At 47.5% G+C, this 23,175-nt stretch overlaps 1 protein-coding gene across 2 annotated transcripts in view; it reads right to left on the minus strand.

Moving 5' to 3' along the window:
* The window catches only part of DPEP1 (dipeptidase 1), a 199,145-nt gene that overhangs the window by 15,655 nt on the left and 160,315 nt on the right, over positions 1–23,175 (minus strand). For both annotated transcript variants that reach the window (XR_015302468.1, XM_086945795.1), the window contains exon 8: positions 22,113–22,188. Coding sequence is in view for 1 of the 2 variants with exons in the window: in XM_086945795.1 (XP_086801921.1) it covers positions 22,113–22,188 (76 nt within the window). In the remaining variant the exon portion in view is untranslated. The remainder of the gene's footprint in view (positions 1–22,112; positions 22,189–23,175) is intronic.

Genomic DNA, 23,175 nt, shown 5'->3' on the forward strand with positions numbered 1-23,175 from the left:
ACATTAAAAAGTTATTTCTTTAAAATGCAATAGTGTTTCACCTTAGTACATTAGATTTTTGTGCAACACACACCATCATCTTGCATTTTTGAAAGGTGCTCTGATATTTGAATACGAAGAAAAAGGAGACCGTTTTGGGGCATTGAGGGGGATTCCCGGAGGTGGACAGGCAGAGTGTTCCAGTTGTGGTCTTGGGAAGTCTTTGTGGATGATATTGTAGCATCCGGGATGGCAGTGGTGATGACCTGGATAGATGTGAAGTTCAACCATGTTTCTGTGAGTAAGGGGATGTCTGGGTAGACTAAGTCGAGTAGGTCCCAGATCTCCACTGCGTATTTTTGGAGGTAGCATGTGTTGAGCAGGATACAGCGGAAGCAGTCAGGTCCAGTATTTGTCGGTCATGCAGTGGGTGGGGCTGATGTGCGGTGGCAGGCGAAGGTGTAGCTGCTGTTTGGGCAAAGGGCCCTGGGTGTCATTTGGTGATGCCCGGCGGCAGGTAGTCGGGTGTCCGGTTTTGGGGCATGGAGGGTGTTGGCGTCATAGAGGTGAATGGTCTGGGGACCAGCGTCCGTGGCGCTGGGTGTGATCCGCGCTGCGGAGACCTTTGAGTAGCATGAAGGGGAGGGCTGGGCAGCTGGGAGGTGGAAAAGCGGGAGACTGGTGGAACTAGCACTTTCTGGTTGGCTGAAGGGATGGTCCCTGCCAGGCAGAACCTACTGTTCCTGTCAAGGGCCGGTGATTACATTCACTGTATAACCTGTGCTCACCCTTGAAGAGCTTGGCACTGAGCAGTCAGGCTAATCTCAGAGGCAATGTGTAAAGCAAAGGCACAGCAGTCACTCACGCTAAATACACTGAGCATCACAGAAGAGACTTCACAGAGGATGTATTTAAATAAGGTTTGCATTCAACTCACATATTCAATCATTACAACATAAACCTTTGGGCATAAAACCCATTTGGAAATGTTACTAGAAGTACTAGGCCCACTTGTATTGTTATGATATCAATTGTATGCACACTGTGGACAAATCCTAATTTAATCCTCCTCCCCCCAATAGAAAGAGAGCACCCATATGTGGTGTGTCACGCTCTCCACCCCAGGCTCTCCCTAGAAATCATGATAATACAATCCCACACCATTATAGGATATACTCCGGGTCGCAATCATATAGATGATATGTACATAAACTAGAACAATATTTAGCAGTGCCGTGGGCTAGAGCCACCCAGTAAACCCAAGGTCAAATGTATTGTGCATTTGGCATGAAATCAAAATATAAAGCAACACTGCCAGTGTTGTGAATCACAGGTGGTCCGCAGATGATCACTCCCACTCACACCCACTCCGCTACACGGTGCAACAGGTACTAGCCCAGTCCTCACAGAACGCTCTTGCACACATACACACTCTGCACCCCAATGTGGTGCTACTGGTACCTAGCAAGTCAATAGATAACACCATGCTGACTTCATAACACCAGCCTCCCTCTTGTTCACCCAGATTGTCCTACACCCACATTGAAAGATAATTATCCCCATCTCTTAGATACTAGGCCACGCGCAGCTAAAGTCACACTTAGTCTGGGTCCTCTGGAAGCAGGTGGGAATATCTAGCAAGTTTTTATTAAATTAGGAGGTAGACTTAATCATGGGGGGTTTAGCAGTCACTCTGGAATTTCACCCACAGGTCGCAAAACACAATAGTTATGCAGTCTCTTGACCCGCTTCCGAACTGTCTCGGAAATGTTCCTTTAACCCAGTTAATCACTGGCATCAGATGTCTTCTGGGAGGGACTAGGTTTGAAGAGAACAGTTGGTCCACCACAATGAGGTTTAAAGGGGGAACAACCAATGGATGGAGAGTAACACAGGAGAGCCTCCCAGTAGGAAGAGGACCCTTACTGGTACACATTGATCAGGGTTGTGCTCAAACAATCCGTTAGTATGATTTGCACCAGGCACTTTAGGTTGCAAACGCAAAGAGATGCAAATTCCATATCTCCCTTTAAATGAGGCACAACGTCCGGTGCACGATGATACAGGTTGCACCAGACCAGTACAGTCACACACACAGCTCAAAGTTTAGCAAAACCACATGAGGTAGAATGAGGCACTACTATGGGTACACCTCCACCTGTGAGGGTCGCTCTGTGTAAATCGGACACCACAAGCAATAAGCATGCAGTCGGTATGATGCATATGAGAGATGTGGCATGATCGATGAAATGGGCTATTCGGGGTCCCACAACTGGTGAGTTTTCTCACCACCAATTAGACACTTATGAGTGTCAGGGTCCCTGCAGTACAGGAACAACATGCCTTCGATGCGGGCAGGATTTCTGGGGATCCGCACTAGACAATCCGGTCTCCAGGCACAAGTCTTAGTTACATACTTGCACTGTGCTACCTGTTGAGATATAGTAGCCTTTGTGGGCACTTGAAAGGGCAACGCTTTCCAGATGTAACAGGTAGATGGTGTAGGCAGCGCACTCACCCACTGGCACCATAGGTGCACCCATACAGCAGCCTGCAATGGCAGGTGGCTCATGGGTTTCATCACAATAGATGCCAGTGTGCACACTGGTCTGCGATGGCAGAGTGTCCGATGTTTCAGAACATTGTGTGCCACTCCCCAACAGGTAGGAAGAGCACTTGCCCTTTCCCACTGCATTTACAGTGGGAAAGTGCTCAGATCCCAGACGCTCCACAAGAGAATTAGCAAAACCCAGGTGGAAAAAGCAAAAAAGTTTAGAGAACTGCTACCTGACGAGTATCCGCTCCAACAATGACCAACTCTTCGTGGGGTATGTCGGAGCAAAGAAGGGACAGTTCGTACACAAAAGGACCACTGCACAATGACTCATACTCTGTATTAAAATCTGCTACACACTGGCTAAAAACTAACCCCCTGACGGTTTGTGTGCTCATTCAACCAGAGCTAATGCAGCAATAACGGCTGCATTTGCTCGCGGTGTTCAGTTCCTTGACATCCGCCAGGCAGCAACAATTGGTCCGCAGACCCAATGCCGGGGAGGTATTGCTTGGGTAACTTTCAAAGGTAAGGAATCTGAGACTTGAAGTTCTATCAGAAACAAGTTACTCACCTTCAGTAACGCCTTATCTGGTAGAGACTGTATCTAACCGCAGATTCCTTACTGACCCTCTCATCCTCCCCGCGTCTGAGAATGGATTTCTAGGGACAGGGTTTTTCCCCTTTCAGGGCCCTAGTTTTCAGTCATCAGTCATCAGTATACTTTGTGGCTCAGTGTTTCTCGCACGGAAAGTCGCAAAAAGTAAGGGACACTTGGGCGGCTCCTACATAGGAACCATGAAGATCACTTATGGCTTGGATGACGCCAATGATGCCACACGGAGCCAAACTATACCACCTACCGGCCCTCGGGTTACTGCTCAAGAAAAATAATCCAGATCCAGTCTTACGCCTGTGGATTAACTCTAAGGTAAGGAATCTGCTGCTAAATAGAGTCTAACTGACAAAGTATTACCAAAGGTAATCAACTTGTTTGTCACTGCATTTTTAGTAACTTTTGAGCGGTTTGATACAAACACTTTTCTTAAATAATCCGCAAACTATGTAGCAGATGATTGAATATGTGTCAAATGCTGCAAATCCTCAATTTTGTGAGAAGAGGCGGTGGCTGCAGAATTTCATTAATCTATTATACCTTAATATAAACCTCTGGTGCTGCAGGAGTAATTGATGCAAAGTGTTGGCATGGAACATCTGTGACTGCCCAACCTACAAGGCCACTTGTAATTGCTGCTGACCGACCAGAGAGGATGACACCCCAACAGCAATGGAGAACCCCTGGAGAAAATGGCTCCTCGGTGGCTTACTTCTACATACCCCTGTGCCCTGTTGTCATCACTTGAGACCACTAAACTCCCATGCACTGGTGTGCTCCGGCAGACCTTACTCCACAAAGCTGCAGTTCAGCAGGGCTCCTCGTGGCACTGCAATCTGCTCCATGCCACTACAACACAAGGCAAGACTCTTGTTTGCCCTCCTAACCGAGGCTGGGGTGGGTATGTTATGCCTCCCTCAGACCCGTGGGCTCAGAATGGGTGGGTGATAATCCATGTGGTAAATACTGCACCTGCGGTATTGGTGTTTACCAGTGGGGTGTTAGCACCCCCAATATAGCGGATATCAGAACGAGGCTTGCATTGTGCACTGTGCCAAATGCTGTTTCGCCCCTGACTTCTGCCACTTGTCATCAACAGCTCCAATGTCGGTACACTTGTTGTCATTCTTCTAATGTAGTGAAGCACACTGACCTCACACATTACACCCCAGAGTGTGAACCCTTCAGAAACCCCCCTAGTCACAATCTCAGTTTCTACTTTTCCAAACATTATAAGGGTGCCAGTCCCTGGCAGAGACACGTTTCCCTCCCAGAGGAAGGCAGGCAGATGGTCATGCTAAATTGGCAGCTGATACATCAATTACCCAGAGTATTGACTCTTTAGACAGCAGAGATGTCCCTCGCGTTATGGCCCAATCCTCACACAGCAGAGGTATCTGAGGTTATAGAGATCTTACAAGGCTGGTTCTCAAGAAGCAGAGCTGTCTCGTTGATTATTCATATCCTGCAGGGTCTGGTCTCACAAAGGACAGCTATACCTAGGGTTGTGCAGATGTTAAAGGCTCAGACTTTAAACAGCACAGCAATCACTCAAGATGCAAATCTTGTGTTCTGGCAAGAGGCAGACTGAACTCCTGTAATAGTAGGAGGCAGGCTGGTGCCATCCAAACACCACTCATTGAGAAGCAAAGTCGGTTACATGTCAGATTTGATTTCATGTGCCCCTGAAATTGGGCCAGTCATGTCAAACACTACAAGATATGGCCACTCACACTCTACAGAAGAAGCATGGACGCTGGCTGGTTGGTGACAAACGAGAAGCAGGAAAGCACCGGAATCGGAACTGTGGTGTGCCTAGGATCATCAGTGGCAACGAGGCGGCAAGGCCGGAAGGGCAGACTGCACATGGGCACCTCGAGCCATCATGACGGGCTTATGGGTGTAATAAGGTTGGCAGTCCAGTAGTTGGGGTGGGCGGAGCTAGGTGGGCAGAGGGGAAGAGGTGGGGACAGGACAGGAAAGGGCAGTTAGAGTAGGGACGGGGAGCGGACAAGCAGCACGATTAAAGAGAGTTAACTACATGATCCGGTGTCCGTGTATCTTTGTAGTGGGGAACACTACAACTGGCGACGAGGGTGGGATGAAGCAGAAACCCACCCGAGAGTGCCCCGTCCCGCAGCGTGGAGCACACAGAGCTCCGCTGCAGCCGAGACCCTGCGGCGCCGACAAGAGCCCCCCAGGAGCGGCCGGATCTCCCCTCCACAGAGGAAGAGGGTCGAGGGAAGAAAGCAGCAACGTGCACAAACGCCGAAGCTCCACAGGAAGGAGCGCTGAGAGCGAGCGCTGCAAAGCCCAGGAAGAGGCGCCAAGTGAGAGCGCCGGCAGCGCGAAAGTGAGAAGCGCGCCGGAGCCCAGCGGGGGTCGGAGGCTCGTTCCGACATCGCCCCAGCACGCCCGCAACACTGTGAGGGCGGGAGAAGTGCTCCCAGCGCGTGTGGCAGGGCGCAGGACGCCAGCGCTGCAACGACCGGCAGAAAGAAAGTACAGCCGCCTGACACGCGGCGCGCGAGGCCAGCGAGACACACACACAGCGGACCCAACTCACCAAGCCCCGCCAGAAGGGTGAAGACCAGCCACAGCCCAATCGTGAGTCCAACAGCACTGTGTATATGTGTGCCTAAGGGAGAGAAAACCTCGTGGGCTGTAGAGGGGGCGGCCATCTTGAGGTCAGGCAACTTGAAGGACAGACTCTATTTGAATGGGCGGCGGCCATCTTTAGGTCAGGCAAAGTAAAATAACAAGCACTGGCAGCGCAAACTGACGAATCAGAACAAGATAACACAGTGAACCTTACCAAGTGCACCTGGGCTGCAAGCAACAAACAAGCACTGGCAGCTGCAAGAGACAATTGGGAGACAAACGCCAGTAACCACAACGGAAGTCAAACAAACGCTGTCAACTCGCCGTCAGGATGTCCAACCCTCCCGCGCAAAGGGAAGTCAAGGGAGGAACGCACTTGAGGGCACCCGAACCACTGACCGTCACAACAGGGAGCAGCATGGGCCTGAAGTGGCAGGAATGGCTGGAAGACCTTGAGGACTACCTTGAAGGGTCCAAGATAGACTCGGACAAAGACAAAATAATAACCCTTCGCAACCTAGGAGGACGCGAGATCAGCAAGATCGTACGAGAGATTCCAACTGATGAAGGTGATACCTTTGACAAAGTGAAAGGCGTGCTGAACAACCGCTTTCTACATAAAAGGAACGTTGATTATGAGCGACACAAGTTTCACCAACTGTGCCAGGACAAAGACGAACCACTGTTTGCTTTCATTCATCGACTGCGACGTCAGTCCCAATACTGTGACTTTGCAAACTTCTCGCCCGATGCGGCTATCAAGTCTCGAATAATTTTGGGGTGTCACTCGGAGTCGCTGAGACGTCGACTGTTGAGAAAACCGCAAGAGCTCGCTGAAATTGAAGAAAACTCCCGGCTCTATGACCAGGCTGAAGAAAACGCGGCGGACATCGAAGTTAAACCCACCGCCAGCCGCGAACACACCTACCGTGTCTCTGACCGACAACACGGAAGACAGGAACACCGTGGCAACCCGCGTGACAGGTCACGCCGATCCAGGTTCTCACCCAGACGTCGATCGGATCACAGAACAAAAGTCCCTGAGAGAAGAGATCGACGGCCTGAACGCTCGAGGCGATGCTTCAGATGCGGGTATGACTACCCTCACATTGACTCTTGCCCTGCTATGGGCCAACGCTGCCGCAAATGTGGACGGTCCAATCATTTTGAGGCCATGTGCAGTGACTACCACAGAGAGAAACGAGATGACCGGGACAGACGGACCAGTCAACATAGGCCCTCGCGATCTGAAACCAAACGGCACCACGTCAGAGCCGTTCAGGATGAACCTGCCCGATCTCCTGCGTCTTCTCACTCCAGCCACGACTCCAGACGCTCCAGATGGGATCGTCGCTCTCCTTCAAGAGACTCCAGATCCTCCTCTTCAAGGCGATCCTCCTTCACCACGGAGTACGTCAACATCGCCGACAACGACCAGCTCAAACGCTACCCCCGGCTCGACATCATGGTGGGTAGTCATGCAGCCAAATTCGTGATGGACAGTGGCGCGTCACTCAACTACATCTCGGTTGCCGAACATGAACGCATGATTCCCAAGCCTCGCCTGCGCTTTGCACCCGTCCGAGTGTACACCTGGATGTCGAGGAAGCCACTCCCTTGCCTAGGCAAGTTCGACACCACCCTCACGCATGGCGACATCACTGTCCCAGCTGTCATCCACGTCATCAAGGGACCAGACGCAGACTGCTTACTGAGTCTCCCCACTGCTGAACGCTTGCGCCTGGTGCACATCCTATTCAACGTGAATGGCAGTTCTGACTATACCTTGAAATTTCCATCACTGTTCCAGGGCCTGGGCAAACTGAAAGGCCAGCAAGTCCACTTGCACATCAACGAAAGAATCAAACCCGTAGCTCAACAACCGCGAAGAGTGCCTTTTCATCTGCAATCTGCCGTGGCGCGAGAACTGCAGGACCTCTTAGACGCCGACATCATCGAACGCACCGAGGGACCCACCCCCTGGGTGTCTCCGGTGGTCATTGTGCCCAAGAAAGGGGCCCCCGACAAAGTCCGTCTCTGTGTGGACATGCGCCTGCCGAACACAGCTATCGAAAGGGAGAGGCATCCCGGTCCACACTTGAGCGACATGATTGCGGCACTCAATGGAGCAACTGTCTTTTCAAAGTTGGACCTTAACAAGGGCTACCACCAGCTCGAATTGGATGACAGCTCTTGCTCCATCACCACCTTTGCCACGCACCTTGGCCTCTTCCACTACAAACGGCTCAGCTTTGGTGTGTCCTCAGCTGCTGAGATTTTCCAGGAGGCGATTCGTCTGATCATTCATCACATACCGAACTCCCTCAACTACAGTGATGACATCTTAGTGTACGGCGCGGATCTACGGGAGCACGACATCGCCCTTGACCGCGTCTGCCATGCCCTCATGAACGCCAACTTGACTCTAAACAAAAGCAAATGTGAATTTCATCAGTCGACCCTGAAATTCTTCGGTCACATCTTCTCATCCAATGGTATGAAACCGGACCCCGACAAGATTGCCGTTCTCAACAACACCAAGAGTCCTGCTGATGTAAACGATCTGCGCTCTTTTCTGGGGATGGCGAGTTACTGTGCTCGTTACATTCGCGACTATGCCACAGTGAGCCATCCACTGCGGCTCCTCACAAAGACTGGCCAGCTGTTCAACTGGACCCCGGAGTGCGAGAGCGCTTTCAGGGACATCAAACGTGCCGTGGAATCGTCGGAGTGCTTGTCATACTTCAACCCCAGGAGGAAAACGGAGATCACCGTAGACGCCAGTCCAGTGGGCCTGGGAGCCATCCTGGCTCAATACGACGACGACTCAGAACAGCGGAGAATCATCGCATATGCCAGTCGGAGCCTCACCGATACAGAAAGGAAGTATTCACAGCCAGAAAAGGAGAGCCTGGCGGTTGTGTGGGCGTGCGAGCACTTCCACATCTTCATATACGGGAAGCACTTCACGCTCATCACCGACCATCAGGCGCTTGTCACAATCTATGGTAATCCCAAGAGCAAGATGCCCCCCAGGATCGAGCGGTGGGGTCTCCGTCTGCAGGAGTACACCTTCACAATTGTCCACAAACCGGGGAAGGGGGAGAACCCAGCTGCTTACATGTCCCGCCACCCCCGGGAATCCGCAGAGGCTGCGCCTTCTATCGCGGAGGAATACATCCGTTTCGTGACCAGCCATGCTCGACCACCAGCCATACCCATGCCCGCCATCAAGGAAGCAACCAACCAAGACCCAACTTTACAGATCGTAAAGGAGCGCATACAGTCCAACAGGTGGAGGTATCACCCGCAGGAAGATGAAGAAGATCCTGAAATCAAGAAAGAACTCCAGGCCTTTCGGCACGTCTCTGATGAGCTCTCAGTGACTGAAGACGGCCTCCTCCTGAGGGATCACAGAATAATCATTCCAGCCGCTCTGAGACAAGGAGTAGTCAACCTAGCGCACGAGGGTCATCGAGGGGTTGTATCCACCAAGAGAGCACTAAGAGAGCGGGTATGGTTTCCAGCTCTAGACCAGATGGTTGAGGACACTCTGAAAGACTGTCACCCTTGCCAATTGACCAGCCACAACAACCCGCCTGCACCACTGCAGATGACCCCATTACCTGATGGGGTGTGGCAGGAGGTTGCCATGGACTTTTATGGGCCCTTACATTCAGGGAAATACGTGATCGTCATCATGGACGAATACTCCAGATTTCCAGTAGCCCAGTTCGTCTCCTCCACTAGTGCCACCTGTACCCTCAAGGTACTTGAAGACGTCTTCGCGACCTGGGGTGTCCCCAGAGTCATCAAAACGGACAATGGACCCCCCTTTAACGGGCACGAGTTCAGTGACTTTGCGCAGCAGATGGACTTCCAACACCGCAGGGTCACACCACTCTGGCCGCAAGCCAACGGCACCGTTGAGAGGTTCATGTCCACCATCAAGAGAACCTTCCAACAAGCCACGGCCGAGAAGAAAGACCTACAGTCGGCCCTGAACGAAGTCCTCTGTGCCTACCGAACCACTCCTCACTCCACAACAGGGCAATGCCCAGCCACCCTCATGCTTGGGAGGACAGTGAGAAATCGAATCCCAACATGGGAAGGAGCCCTGAAGAAGCCCCTCTCGGACCAACAGATCCGAGACATGGCTGCGACGGACCGGCATCGCAAAGAGAGGATGAAAGAGTACGCAGACCACAAGAGGAGGGCGAGGTCACCCTCCCTCAAAGAAGGTGACAAGGTGTTTGTCAAGCAGGAGCAACGCCAAAAAACTGACTGTCGCTTCAAAGATGAGCCTCTCACAATCGTGCAACAAAAGGGCACCATGGTGACCGCTGAATCGGAAACTCGGCGGGTCACCCGCAATGCATCACACTTCAAGAAATGCTCTCCCGAAAAGCACGAGCACCCACCCACAGTTTCCACACCGGAGTCCGGCGAGCTTGAGTCTACACCCTCAACGGCGCGGGAACCAGCAGTAGAGAACACTGTGTCCACACCGGCTCGACCCCGACGTCACGTGCAGCCTCCAAAGAGACTAATTGAAGAAATGGACTAACTTCCAGTATTCACTGTTGTTTTGTTAAGAAAGGGGGAGGTGTAATAAGGTTGGCAGTCCAGTAGTTGGGGTGGGCGGAGCTAGGTGGGCAGAGGGGAAGAGGTGGGGACAGGACAGGAAAGGGCAGTTAGAGTAGGGACGGGGAGCGGACAAGCAGCACGATTAAAGAGAGTTAACTACATGATCCGGTGTCCGTGTATCTTTGTAGTGGGGAACACTACAATGGGGCGACACAGCCAAGGCATAAAATAATCCAGCCGGGACCGTCCTGCCTTGTGTGAGGATTGCCGGCTGCCCTGGGTCGCGCACCGATAGTGGGTCGGAGCGGGCGGCGGTGCCCCTGAAGGCAAGGTGGCATGAAGTGGTTGAGGTGACCACCGGTCGAAAATACTAAGGGCTTTGCAGCCTCAGTTTATTTCCGGTCATGGTGTAGGCTGGCGCGGTTGTAGCTTGTAAAACACAAGATGGACCGCAGGAGGCGCCACAGCTTCTCCCGGAACCCTCTGCCCACTACCGCCACGATTGGGTGGGGGATGGGAAGCCCGATCTTTGTATAGTGATGGCGAAGGTGCCCCGGTGAGTGCTGGCAGGGGTCGGCGTCGGTGATGGGTAAGAAGGGCTTGATGATGCATTCTATAACAACTCATTTATTTGTAATGGAGCTCTGTGAAATGATGTGTTGGCCATATGCCCTCTTAAAGGGAAGTTTGGGTGAGGAGAAAGTTGCCCCCTTGCTCCTCTGCTTTGGGAGATATTACGGCCAGTCTCGTGGTCCCGGGCTCTTTCTTAAGCCATTATTACTCGATGTACCAGCCAAATGGCTCAGGAAGTTAATCGCTCGCTGGCAGGCGCGCAACGCCCATTGGACTCAAGGGGCTTCAGCCACCCCTGTCGTGTGTATCAGCCTGGGCTGAGACAGCTCCAGGGCGCGCACACAGCCACACCCGAGCACTTCACAGGTCTCAGCAAGACCATCTGGTCGCTGGTGATATCGGTTGTTGAGCCCGAAGATCTGTTTCTCCCTCTCTCTTTTGGCCCACTGCATCCCAAAAATAAGTCAGACGTGTCCTTGTGTAATGTAAATGGTGCTCCAATACCTTCGGGTCGAGTTCCTGTGACATAGAACTGTTACTTCAAAGCAGTGAACTATTGCAGAGTTAAAGTTTACACAAGGCTGATTAAATCAAAATGAGCAAAGGAATCATTTAACTACTAACGCGACCTTGTAACTCAACGTTTCAGGCCGCCGCTGTTACGAACACAAGCTTTAGTAGCTAGGGCGGGGGTCTAGCTGGAAGATCGGATAGCACGAGCTGGGCCGTGGGGTGAAAGCAAGACCGATTGGATAGATAGATAGACAGTCACTGGTTAGAACCAGTACAGGCAAGCTGAAATTAGAGCCCATGTGAGTAAGGAGTAGGCAGGAGGATAGGTTAGCAAAAGCTGCCTTGAATAGGCTTCGGCCAGGAAACACAAAGAGTTAGGCGTTAATCAAGAAGTAGGGCAAGGCATGCAAAAAATGAATAATTCTCCGTGGATAAATAATTGGCCGCAGACAGTAGCCGCTGGTATGCTGAAGTGAGCACAGGTCCAAGGCACTCGGTCTCCTATTAGCCAGGGCACAAGTCCTATAAAAAGAAGTGGTGGGACTGCCAATATGCAAATGACCTCATGACGTCACGTGCTGAACGTGTCCCAGTGTCTGAAAATTACACTGGGACACGTTCAGCTTATTTCTGTGTGGCCCAGCTTCTTTGCTGGGGGACGGTGTCCACCCTGTGAAAAGAGTGGGGGGACGCCGTGTACCTGCGTGTTCCCCCGACTTCGAACCCTGCCTAATACCGAAACAGAGAGGGGATGGGTGAGCATGCCCTCGGCTGTTATTTCTCCTCCACGCGGAGCTTAGTTTATGCTGGCACGGGTGATATTCGGCACCTTGGATATCCAAGCTAGTTGACCTAAGGGCAATGTAACAATGAGTCCTGTTGCGTATACAACAGGAGAAGGCGATATGAGGCACAAGGGTAACGCTCCTGTTCGGGCAAAACTCCTAATTCAACCAATTCAGTTCCCAGCCCGTCGGGTTTGGCTTGCATAGATGTTCCACGCGTCCGCAAATCACTCTGTGTATCCTTTCCTCCGTTAACCAATCGTCGCCATCTGTTGTAGGGGAAGAATTGCTGTTCACAAAGATGTATAAAAACAGGATGTATGACAATACAACGCATGCTTTTACCAAGCATGCTTTTACATCCCAACTTTTACAACGAATGCCTTTACAACGCATAGTGTTGAGGGGCGCTGGATAGTGAATAGTTTAATTTACTATTCCAACTCCAGTCCCCGTGGATAGTAGGGAAGGTGTTGGTTAGTAAATTAAATCTATTCCCTATCCTAGAGCGCCCCCCAGCGCAATGCGTTGCAATGGTTTGCGTTGTAAAATTTGCGATGTAAAAGCACTGCGTGGTAAAAGTTGCGTTGTAAAGGATGTTTCCCATAAAAAAGTAATAGTGGTTTATTAAGAGTCACAGAGAAAAGCTGGTGTCCACATCAAGGCTAACGGGTAACTGACCAGAAGCCCAGACATAGAAAACCGCCACAACAAGAAATCTAAACAGAACTAATCTTTAAAGGGAAAGCCCACATAAACATGGTGAGAATATAACAGTTTTCCTGCAGGGTTAACTATTACCTGAATAGAGTTATGTGCAGGTCCGAGTAGGCGCCGGCAATCTTTGGTGATGAAGGAAACCAGGGTGGAGAAAAAAGGGATAGAAGTGGTGGGTGCAGTGCCAATTTAGCCGGAGTTTGAAATTGGTGGCACTTAGCGGCAGACCAAGCAATGTGGAGTCACGTGGGCTAAAAAGTGAGCAGCAGGTACACACCGTGGTGACGCTAAGGTAGTAAATGTTACAATGGCAATTAGGGCACTCAGTGGTGTAACGAAAGGTTAAGGGGCCCCCCTGCAATGTACACGGAGGAGCTCCCGCTCCGGATTTAATCTGGAACGCTCAGGCCCGAGTACTGTTCTGAGGGGGCTCCCTGCAGCTAGGGGCCCCCGCAATGTGGTGATGCAGGGGCCTGTGTTATGCCCCTGAGCTCACTTCAGGAGCACCCGGGGGTTAAGATTACAATCCAAAGGTTAGCGGCCTTCAGAATATGTCATAAACACAGAAAGGGTGGCGTTTATAAACTAGGGCTATGGGCAGCCTGTTGTGGGTGAATAAAAGAGGGTAGTTAGTGGGTATTCTTTTGCTTATTTAAAAATTACTAACATCGATTAAATCATACAAATCATAAAAATCAGACCATATAGTCTAACACAATCAAATTTGTATTTATTTAAAAAAAATATACATTTATGTACAAAACTCATTTATGCACATAAATACTTGGGAACATCAAAAGGAAAAACGAATTCATTTTTCAAAAAGGAAACCGGCAAATCATACGTGCATCAATTTGTAACAGCTATAAATGATTTGTAAAAAATGCTGAAATTTGAAAACAATTGTCACCCCGGATTTTACACAGTTTCCTTCAGAGAGCTCTTTGAAGGAAACTGTGTAAAATCTGTTACAATTGATGCACGTATGATTTGCCGGTTTCCTTTTGAAAAAGGAATTCGTTTTTCCTTTTGATGTTCCCAAGTATTTATGTGCATAAATGAGTTTTGTACATAAATGTATATATTTTTTTAAAAGAAATACAAATTTGATTGTGTTAGACTATATGGTCTGATTTTTATGATTTGTATGATTTAATCGATGTTAGTAATTTTAAAATATGATAAGTACAGTGTCTTTTTATAATGAATACATTTGTACTTAGATTTATATTCTTTCAGATGTATCTGTTTAACTTGCATCCCCTGTGTCTAATGACATCCTACTGGTGAAGAGGAGGTTTGTGTATGAATTGCGTATAAATGGTGTGCGAAGTGTTCATCAATCCAAAGGGGCTCCCCTGTTTTTGTGACTTTGGTATGGTTATTAATCTACAATAAGTATAGAAGGTACATTGTGTAACCTGTTATGAAAATGCCTTACTTTATAGTACAGGATAAGCCAGAAATGAGCATGTCGATGACCTATACCATCATGACAAAGTGTGTTCTAACTTATTGTGAGAATAAACTGCGGCCGCTCTACCACCACGAAAGTTCTTGGTGTTCATAATTGATGGGAAAGAAGGAATGGCGGGAGGGCCTGCGAGTTGCTCGCACAGCTGGGGGGTTGGACTGGGGAGAGTCAGTCACCTGTTAGCATGTCCAACTCAACTAACATGGCCTCTGAAATGCCAGCAGAGTTTGGGCAGAGGCTGTCACACCAGAATGCACTTTTAAAATGCAACACTGCCTCGTTTATAAAAGAAACATAATTGAGGAATACACGCTCAATTTCCCTTCCCCGACATTCCAAACATCTCCTTTTACAGTAAATACTATGTTCAGTGTGCTTTATTATGGGTCATTTTGTCGCATTGTGTTATGAATATTCTGCAGCTGGGCAAACCCTATCTGGAATGTTTGGAGTCTTTGGACAATCTCTAATTCTGTAATAAGAGGTCAGGAACCTCCTGTCCTCCTTCTAGCAATTACTGAATTACAGTGTAAAAGATTCATGGTCCTCTTCTCATTTCTTCTTTAGTACTTCCAATGTCTTTTTTTCTCTTTCTGCGTTCTCTTCTTTTTCACGCTTGGCGCTTTGCCAGGTCTCACATGTGTGAAAGAAAATACGTTTTTCTTGCAGACTTTACATATTTCATTCAAGAGCAATGAACGACAGTCAAAGATCTCAAATTTCCATACGAGTTGGACAACCGTGTGAAAACGAAGTTTCACAACGCCTTTGTCTGTGGCAGTCTTTGGAAGGACATTTCCCATGGGAGCGAGAGTCTAGTCCATCATGAGGTAAAAGCTGTGCAGGTTACGCGCTCGCTTACACCACGTCCACGTGTGACGTGTGCAGCGTGGCCTCGCGGCGGTGCACGCTGGAAAGCAGACCCCTGGGTTTAGCCTCATATAACACGTTCAGCGGAAGAGTTTGGCGTGGGCGTTGAAGAAAACAAAGCGGGGAAACTCTACAAACTACGTGAGGCCCGATAATAAACTATGCAAGACGTCACTCATGTTACGAAACCTTTGCACACCCCTAAGACAATGTGGTATTTCATTTCATGATGATAATGTTCAATATTAGAACGGTAAGGTTTGTTTCACTATTGGCATGTTAATTATGATAATGTAGTTTGGATTATCCTCAAACTAATGGTTTTGTGTCAGTTACATAATTCCTGAAGACAGACGTTTGAAAGCATGGGCAGCGTGGGCTCTGGCCAAGGGCCCCAACCTTTCAGCCCCCCCCCCCCCTCCCCATAGAGCCAGCTCTGTTCTGCAGTGTCTCGCCCCAATGACCATGAATAATTCTTAAACAGATTGTTTCAAATACCATTCTCCTTGCATTTATTTTTCATGTGGGTGATGTGTGAGGGTCTATTACAGACCTTTTGCAGATAAATGTTGTGTTTATGTTTCATGCAACATCCTTAAAGATTTTTAGATCAACACAAAACCTCAAATATGAGTACTGGGAGGATGTCACAGATATTATTTGCAGTAATATTAGTGAGGTGCTGCTGCTATGCAATATTGAAAATACACTTCAATATCCCTGAATATTAGATCTAAACACATTTAGAATTTGGATGAGTGTGCCTGTGCACTGTCAGTGACCTGGCCAAAGAGGGCATGAAACAGCTAAAATTGGATCATAAATTCAAAGCTGTTCCGATCAGAGGTCCCCAAAATACATTTGGCCCAGGGCCCCCAAAATCTTTAAAATGTCCCTGCCTGGAGATGCTGAAACACGAGCTATGTGACACTGCCCTCCCTCCTGGAAGTGTAATCAAGCGATATAGCCACTGCCGAGGGTAATAACGATTACAAATGCTCCAAAGTTGAGTTGGAGGCCCGACGCACGCAAAGACCTTTAACCGCTTCCATGCTCGTGACGGAACCGCTCCATCATGAGTCTCGGTTGAGCTGTGCTCATGACGGAGCAGTTCCGTCATGGGCCATCGGCGCGCCTGCGCGGCGCTGATTTTGCGCCTGCGCGGCGCGTTCTATTGAGCGGGCGGGGCCATGACGGAACCGCTCTGTCATGAGCACAGCTCAACCGAGGCTCGTGACGGAGCAGTTCCTTCATGAGCATGTGAGCGCCGCTCCCCCCCCCCCCTCCTCCCTAGCGCTGCGGCGGAGTTGCTGCCGCAGCGAAGGGGTTAACAACCATTTTAGCCAGGGGCAGAAAGTCAATACGATTATTAGGATATTCCACCCACTGAGGGTAGAATGTCCCAAATTTAGGGTAGCTTCATACCTGCTCAACAGAGAGCACTCAGCTAGTAAAGACTGAGAGAGTTTTGGAGTCTCAGCCGGTGAGATTATTTTTTCTCTCAAGTTTGCATAAAGTACTCCATCCCAGCGCTGCACATGGCCGAGAAGTGCTGGTTCGCTTCAGTTGATCTATTTGAAATCACACAGAAATAATTGTAATAAAAGTCAGACGGGTGGAGAAAAGCCAAATGCGGGAGTGGGGGGGGAAGGGTTTGAAGGGTAGAGACCTTGGTAGAAAATGGCACAATGTCACCTGTGATGCCCTTGAGCCTATCCTGCCTACTCGGATAGGGCAGCCCTCTTACGATCTCAACATTGACGTATCCAAATTTAATTCTTGTCTTTCATCAGCGATTGATCTTATTTCCCCTATGCTACCTCTCACTTCTTTAAGATCTAAGCCTTCGGCCCCACGGTTTTTGCCAGCACTGCGAGAGGAAAGAAGTAGGTGCAAGAAATTGGAACGCATTTGGCGACGGTCATATGATCCGGTAGCTAAAACTACTTATAGAACTGCCCTCAAGCATTTCCATAAACTCAAACGGACTATCATGAAGGATTACTTTGTAGAGAAAATAAAGGCTGCTGGGAATTCATCCAGGACCCTATTCAACATCATTAAAGAATTCTCCAATCCTCCTGCCATGGTTTGCCCGATTGTTCCTAGTCAGTCCCTTTGTGATGGTCTCTCGGATTTTTTTCACGAGAAAATCATCAAGATCACGGATACATTTCATCAGAATAGGGTTTCTCTACCAGCTGTTTCCAAAATCGTCTACAAGGACACTTTTGTTTCATTTAAACCCCTAACAGCGGAATATGCGCAGACTTTGTTACATCGATGCAAATCAGGGTCTCCCCTTGACCTTGCCCCTGCCCAAGTACTGAGCGATCTGGCTCCCCTGCTGATTAATCCACTTCTTGAGATTTGGAATCTCTCTTGATCTTCTGGCCTATTCCCCTCTCTATGGAAACAGGCCATGTTGATTCCAATTCTGAAAAAGGCTGATGCTGACCCAACACTCTTTAGTAATTATCGGCCCATCTCACTCCTCCCTAAGCCTGCGAAAATCTTGGAGAATGTGGTGCAGGAGCAACTTACAGAACATCTGGAATCTAAACAACTTCTTCATGATTCCCAGTCGGGCTTTAGGCCTGGCTTCAGCACAGAGTCTGCACTTTTGGAGGTGTCGGAGGCTATTCGGGAGTGCGTGGATGTGGGCGAGGAGGCCATGCTGGTCCTCCTCGACCTATCCGCGACCTTCAACACCGTCTCACACGACATCTTGTTGGAGTGCCTTCGCGATATTGGCATGGGGAGACGCCTTTGGCGTGGGTGAGATCCTTCCTAAGAGACAGATCCCAGCAGGTTTTCCTTCGGCCCTATGTTTCTGCTGAGAAACCCTTGCTATGTGGCGTTCCGCAGGGCTCTGTACTTAGCCCTTTGTTTTTCAACGTTTACCTTGCTCCCTTGGCGGGAGTGATCTCTTACGCTGACAACACTCCGCTTGTGTTTTCATTCAGAGACCACTCTGATGGCAATTTGTCTAACTTTCGACAATGCCTGGTTAACATCTCCTCCTGGATGACTACCAACAATCTGAAACTTAATGCGGATAAGACTGAGGTCTTGTTTTTTAATCAAAAATCTCCCCCCCGGTTAAATTATGGTGGCCTGTTGAATTAGATCCTGCCCCAGTTCAAGTCTTATCCGCACGGAATTTGGGTTTTCAATTTGATAATGCCTTGTCCTGTAAGCCCCAAATTAATAAAGTTTCAGCAGCATGTTTTGGTCAACTACGCATGATCAAAAAAATCTTTCCTTTTCTTCCGCTTGACTCATGGAGGACTGTGGTTCATGCATTAATCACGTCCCATTTGGATTATGCGAACAGTCTGTATGTAGGAGCCCCAGCCTACCTGATTAAACGGCTGCAGACTGCACAGAATGCAGCGGCCAGGGTGATATGTAACATCCCGTACCGCCATTCCATTACACCGTATCTGGCTAAATTGCACTGCCTGCCGGTGCCCTATCGCATACAATTCAAAGCTCTGGTCATTGCGTTTAGGGCTCTTAATGGTCTAGGCCCTGCCTATGTGAGACACAGGCTGAAACCTGTCCAGTCTGTTCGTGTCCTCAGATCAAATCATCTCCACCTCCTACACGCCCCCCGTTTCCGTCGTTCTAGAACCGGAGGTCGTGCTTTTGCTGTGGTCACTGCAAAACTCTGGAATCATCTTCCTTTGGACCTTAGGTTCATTACATCAGAATCACTATTTCGGAGCAGACTTAAAACCTGGCTATTCTCTAATATCTAGACCCTGCTGTACCCCTTTTGGTTGCTTGTTGTCCGCAGCGCCGGGACACCCCCGCTGCGGGTAGCTGTGCGCTTTACAAACTCCAAAAATAAATAAATAAACAGCCAGGGCAGAGGGGTGAAAGGGAAAAGCAGGTATACAGATTGGGGAGAAGGCTGAAAACACAAGTACTCCTATGGAGTGCTTGAAGACAAATATAAAACATAGCTCCAAAAAAACAGGAGCAGTGGAAGGAGACATCTACTTACGCCATGATCTATCGGTGAGTCAAACACAAGAAGAGGACATGACACCTGCATGCAATGACTAATGGTAACGAAGAAAGTGAGAGCGACGCTGATGGCACCAATGGTAGGCTATGGGTGGGCTGTAACCCCACTGACTGAAAACAACAGGTCTCGGAGAGACAGCACATGCACCATCTAGCCAAGACCGAAAAAGGATAAAATAATGAAGTATTACTATCACAAAATGTGCCGTATTATGCTGCTAATTTGCATTTTCTTGCTGCATAATTTAGTCAACCTTGCCACATAACTTGGCCCTCCACTGCTGCTTAATTCAAGTGGCCATGGCGCCATGGCTATAAAGTAAGTCCCTCACCTGCTCTATCAGTGGCATGTTCAGTCATCAGGTTCCATCCTTGTCCCTAGAAACCAGGATAGGTTCGACATACGTGGAGGGACGACTGATATTTCTTTTCGGGGTAGATGGAAAGATAAAAAGGCCTAAGGGCTACTCCAGTATGCCTTTATTTTGGGTGCCTATGGTATGCTTATAAAGGAAAATAATTAGATGCTCACAGATATATTTCTTCCGGTATTCTTCTTGGTGACATATTTCTGGCTTTCCTTGGAGCATCTATGGGTCCACAGATTTCATCAGGACATGTAGAATACCCATATCATTTGGTATCATCATAGTGTTGTATCTCTACCAGCTCAGCATGTATCTGGGACATTTTTAAAGTATGCCGGCTTACTTAGCCTGGATCAAACACAACACCTGTTAGTGCAGTGTAAAAGAGACACAAATTCACATATTTTAAACATCACTCCACAAAGTGATCGCCTCCATATTTTTTCCCATTATAAATAATGAGAGGTAAAATAGTGTATGCAGCAAAATCATACAAGGGCACACACTGCATACAAAAAATGAGGATGGGGCACACAACAGTATAAACTGAAGTTAGAAAATCGTGATTGTCATGTACATATCTCCCACCCTACAGTTACATTTTCTACATCATTCAGGATTGAATGGTTGAGACCCTCTCCCTCTCCCTCCATTAGTTGATTTAATCCAGTTGCACCATTTTGTATGTGGAAACAATAGAGTATTTAGTTACATACTTGATTGTTAAACTGCTGATCTCGGTAAATAGTGACTGATTGACAGAACATGTATGGATACTACATTCTTGAGGTGATAATATAGTTTGTATACACCCCTGGGGAGCTTGTGTGTACATATAGGAAGCACCAGCTGGCCCTAATATTGAGTTGGTTCAAGGGAATTTCATTATTTAGTCCTCTAATAATGATTTTTTAAAAAATATATCCTTTGTTCTCTTTCAAAAAGTGTTCTTGTTTGGTTGGTACATGATGAAACCTTGCCTATAAAGACCCACTCTAAAGCATCTTGAGAATATGCCTGTTGCAATAAAATAGTTTCTCGTTTTGTGGCAACATCTTATATTACGCGAAACCCGAACTTGTGTCAATGTCATGCCGACATATTTTCGACCACAAGGACATGCGATCATGTTGATTACATTGGTGGAATTAAAATTTGTATGGTTCATACATTTTCAAGAATTGATCAGATCTGGATTCAGCGTTTTGGTGTTTTTGTAAATTTACATACAGAACATTGTGGACAGGGAACATGTCCCTGCATCAAGTGTAGACCACAAAGAGTGTTCTCTCCAAAGGAGATTGTATTGCGTTGTCTCGTACGTACTAATATATCCTTAAGACTTGTGGTCCACTTGAAAGAGAAAATTGGTATTTGCCAGTGCTTATTAATTACTTTATTTATTTCATTTGATGGAATTACAATTTGTGGTTACACAGATCTATTGGGTGGGCTCTTCCCTAGTTCTATCCTCAAGAATGGATCCTCTATTTATCAAAGCTCTTTCCTTGCTCTTTCAATGATATTTTTGGGGTATTACCCAACAGACTGTTTATTCAAAAGAATCTCGGCCTCTGTCTCAAAATCAGGTTAATTTGTGTGGCTGTTTTTAGTTCTTAGATACTGATCTAATGGCAAGTGTTCCCTTAGTGAACAAGGGAGCTCATTCTTGAAATGTAATAGTTTGCTCTTGTCAGGTAGTTTATTTAACGTTTTGGTATGTAAAACATAACATGGATACATTTAATATAATGATTTTCTGAGTTTAACTCATTTGCAAGCTTAATATCTAGGTTTTTTTTGGCCTTGTGTGACTACAGAAAAGTTGTTCAAACAATGATGTTGTACATTTCCTCATATGGATATTTGGCCCAAATTGATTCAATTTGGAATTGGTGAAAGTATGCTAGACTTGGAGCAAATGTGCTGCCCATGGATGTTCCATGCTGTTAATGAACCAACCTTTATGATGTACATAAAAGAAGGGAAATCTTAAAAAAACCAAAATCCCATTAAAGTAGTATATGCCACATTGAGCATGTATGTGTTTATGTACTGTTGTATTCAAGACCTCAAATATTTTAGACATTTTCAACTTTCAATGCATCCCGCTTTATAAAGAAGATATTTTTACATGATGCAGCCACGTACCTATTCTACAAATGTCCCTTTTGTTGGTGGCTGTCACTGTCCAAGACGGAAACTGTCCGATGATTTATTTAATCCTTTGTTGGGATTTGTGGAGGCTTACAAGTATCATGTCATGACCTGTGATTTATGTATATGTAAGAGCATAAATCATAGCACACACAAACGCAAAAGCTTAGCAACATTTTTGATAAAATGTCTTGAATCCTTGCTAGAATTCATCATACATTAGGGTTCTTTCAAAATAAGTTTGTTTACACAAGGTCCCTTTAACTCAAGGGCACAGCCTTACCTTGAAACGCCATCATAGTCGCCACCAAACCCAACAGCTTCATAGCCAGCAATCTTTTTGATGTAGTCAAAGTGATCTGCGGGATGACAGTAACTGGTATTACGAGGTATGCATGACATATGGGATAGCCGTGTCATACAGTACTGGTGATACAGGACATGTGCGACAGCAGCATCATACTTTAAGAGTAATACCTAAAATGTCATCATTACTAACCATATCTAACATGTGGCATAGTAGTGCCAAACATTACTCACTATGTCTAATATGTGGGATTGGAGCGTTAGATATTACTACTGATAGATATTATGTGGGATATCTGTATCGTACAATACAGACCACAGAGTGGGGTAGTGCCTTCTTCTAGGTGCGATATGACTCCGGCTTACACCGTTGTTCTGAAGCCAGTTTTCAGTAGGAAGTGTTTCACTTTCTTCAGCAAGAAGAGTTGGTATCATGCTATCTTAGTTTTTTTTGCAATGTGTTATTAAGAGGAGTTGGTGTCAATAGTGAAACCTCTTGATTTTTAGTTCAGTGTCACTATTGGAATGGAGACATCCACGTTTGTTTTGTAGTGCAATGAACTCATACAATTTTGTTTTGAAAAGCCAGACTTGAATTTGTAATGGTGTGGTAATATTGCCAAACAGGAGGAATTTTGCCCTGGGCTGGGTTTCAGATTGGTGCTGGTCAATCAATTCTGAATGTGATCAAGGCAGGTTTTAAGTTGATGGAGTTTGTGAGTGGTTGAGCTTTTCAGCTAAAGTGGTGTCATCGTATTGATGGATCTTGATCCTTTTGTCCATAAGTAAGATTCCATGTAGAGGCTGTAGACGATGAGGGCAGGATGGAGCCATGGGGCTAGTTGATGGATTCTGGAAATGTTTGTGACTTTGAGGATCAGGATCCATCTGGATGAATTGATGACAGATGGTGAGGTAAACATTAATCAAAGAAGCCCATGTGTGTGCAGCACATGGATTGGTTGTTAGTTGACTTTTCAAAGGCTGCAGAGAGCTCAAATAGGATCATCAGGAAGGGGTCATTTATTGAGACAAACAGG

This window comes from Lissotriton vulgaris, chromosome 12 (assembly GCF_964263255.1).
Source record: "Lissotriton vulgaris chromosome 12, aLisVul1.2, whole genome shotgun sequence".
Lineage (NCBI taxonomy): Eukaryota > Metazoa > Chordata > Amphibia > Caudata > Salamandridae > Lissotriton > Lissotriton vulgaris.